The sequence below is a fragment of the Micropterus dolomieu genome, linkage group LG03 (assembly GCF_021292245.1).
Source record: "Micropterus dolomieu isolate WLL.071019.BEF.003 ecotype Adirondacks linkage group LG03, ASM2129224v1, whole genome shotgun sequence".
In the NCBI taxonomy this organism is placed as follows: domain Eukaryota; kingdom Metazoa; phylum Chordata; class Actinopteri; order Centrarchiformes; family Centrarchidae; genus Micropterus; species Micropterus dolomieu.
Genome location: NC_060152.1, coordinates 195,554 through 198,318, shown reverse-complemented (window position 1 = coordinate 198,318; position 2,765 = coordinate 195,554). Strand labels below are relative to the sequence as shown.

Genomic DNA, 2,765 nt, shown 5'->3' with positions numbered 1-2,765 from the left:
GTTACTTGTGGTTCCTAGAGTCTCCAAAAGTAGACTAGGAGCCAGAGCGTTCAGCTATCAAGCTCCTCTCCTGTGGAACAAGGTTCCAGTTTGGGTTCAGGAGGCAGACACCATCTCCACATTTAAGAGTAGGCTTAAGACTTTCCTCTTTGATAAAGCTTATAGTTAGGCCTGGCTCAGTTGAGTCCTGAACCATCCCTTAGTTATGCTGCTATAGGCCTGGATTGCCGGGGGACCTCCCTTGATGCACTGAGCATTCTTTCTTTATTATCATAGCTTTTTTATTATCAGGCTGCTCGAGTGAGTCCCTTAAGACTGGGACAAGGGAGCATCTGGATGCTTACTGCTAACAGCTCAGATTACAGGAGGATTTCACTTCCTGACACCTGAGGCATATTTCAGGTTAACATGTGTAAGTAAAACTCCCAGAGGGGAGAATCCTGATGTGTGTGCCATGAGAGTAAGAGTGTGAATTTCAGGTTATTACCTAGAACAGTAGGCAGCGTCCAGGGCTCTCTTGGATCGTTGATTCTTGGGCTGGGACTGAGACTGGGACTCCAGCCGGTATGAAGGCAGCAACATGAGGAGAAGGTGTGGAGCCCTAGCACTGTGCCGGCGCTTCTTAAACACCTTCAGGTCACCGCCATGGATGAAGTTGTCATCAATTCCTAGAAACATAACAGAGGTATCAATAAGCTGCATCTTTCCCTGTGCAAGTACTTGTGTTAAAGTATTTAACACAATAGTTTCCCCAGTAGTTTCCCCAGCAGCCAATGGGGGCTTACATCCGGTTTGCGGTGTTATGTTTCTGGTTTAATGCCTAGCCTCTACTTGCTAACGGTAACATTACCATGGTCTCAACAAAAAAGGCAACGTTACATTAATTAGATCTAATTTTGTGTTTTTAAAATGAGCTCGGGTTCAACTTGTGCTGTTGTTGGTTTTAGATTAGACTAAATTAGATAAAATTCAGCTTTATTGTCATTGCGCATGTCACTGGTAGAAAGCAACGAAATGCAGATAGCATCTAACAAGAAGTGCTTAAGCAGTAATTAAATAGAATAGAATTATTATACAAAGTGCAAGGTATAAAAGATATATAAATATATGTCTATATGAATGTCTACTGACACAGGTACGTACACGCTATGAACAGGTTCTAAGTATGGCAGTACGGTATGAATAACAATACAGTATGTACAGTAGTGCAAGGGAATGATTTACAGTATATACAGAATGTGCAGTAGTGCAATGATATGCTTGCAATCCTGGAAGGTGCAGTTAATAGTGCAGTGGTGTCCATGATGGCAGTGCAATTGAGGTAAGTAACTGGTTCAGTCCAGGGGAGGATGGTGAGTGTGAAAGTGAGGGGATGTAGGATGGGGGTTGGTGTGTATGTGTGTAAAAGGGGGTGGGGTGTTTGGGGCAGAGTTCAGCAAGTTCAGCTGAAGGGAGAAAGCTGTTCCTGAACCTGGTGGTTTTTGTCCGTAGCCTCCTGTAGCGCCTCCCAGAGGGTAGGAGGGCAAACAATCTGTGTCATGGGTGGCAGGAGTCTTTTCTAATGTTTATTGCACTAAATTGCATTAAATCCACGATAAGGAAAACCTTTGTATCGAACACCACCTGCAGTTCCTTCAACTCTTCGATCCCACGGGAAGCCGCAGGGCAAAGCGAAAACTTCTCCTGCAACTACAGTCCAGCTTCGGCCGCTGCTACGCGAGGCCCTACCCAGCGGCCAACTCTGCAGTGGATAAACATCTCGACAGCTTGTCCAGCATGTGGTCATCGTTCGCTAGCATGACTCTGCATCCAAGCACTGGAGTCCGGTTCGGCACTCACCAAAAGTTAAGGTCTCCTGGCACAATGCTGATTGATGACGTCTCTCCGGTGGCCTCGATGGCACCCTCCCGCGGATCGCTGGGACGTTCAATTCAATTCAATTCAATTCAATTCAATTTTATTTATATAGCGCCAAATCACAACAACAGTTATCTCACAGCGCTTTTCATAAAAGAGCAGGTTTAGACCGTACTCTATGATGTTATTTACAGAAGCCCAACAATTCCCACCAAGAGCAAGCACTAGGCGACAGAGGCAAGGAAAAACTTCCTTTTAAGAGGCAGAAACCTCGAGCAGAACCATGGCTCAGGGTGGGCGGCCATCTGCCTCGACCGGTTGGGGGTGAAGATGAGAGAGAGAGAGAGAGAGAGAGAGCAGGAGAGGAACAGAGAGAGAGAGAGAGCAGAAGAGGAACAGAGAGAAAAAGAGAGGGATGGAAGGAGAGAGAGTGGAGGGAGGCAGCCTACACAATATACACACAGAGGTACAGACAGTAAAGGTAATGTAAATAGAACTAGTAACAATAGTTGTTGTAGCAGAGGGTGTCGAGCAGGAACACGGGGGCAGCAGGTGACCCGCAGCCACAGATCCAGACTCCACAGCTCCAGAGCCAGAAACACCTGCAGGAAGTGATAGGAGGAGAGAGGAGAGGGACGAGAAAGCACAAGACTACCGGAAAGGGGAGAAGTTGTGTTAGTAACATGCAATAATGGGATGAGGTTGCATACAGAGGGAGAGGAAGTAGAGGAGAGAGGAGCTCAGTGCATCATAGGAAATCCCCCGGCAGTCTAGGCCTATAGCAGCATAACTAAGGGATGGTTCAGGACTCACCTGAGCCAGCCCTAACTACAAGCTTTATCAAAGAGGAAAGTCTTAAGCCTACTCTTAAATGTGGAGATGGTGTCTGCCTCCTGAACCCAAACTGG

The 2,765-nt window shown here is 46.6% G+C and overlaps 1 protein-coding gene across 1 annotated transcript in view; it reads right to left on the bottom strand.

Moving 5' to 3' along the window:
* The window catches only part of tgfb2 (transforming growth factor, beta 2), an 89,754-nt gene that overhangs the window by 9,268 nt on the left and 77,721 nt on the right, over positions 1 to 2,765 (bottom strand). The window contains exon 5 of the mRNA XM_046045806.1: positions 488 to 668. Coding sequence (XP_045901762.1) covers positions 488 to 668 — 181 coding nt within the window. The remainder of the gene's footprint in view (positions 1 to 487; positions 669 to 2,765) is intronic.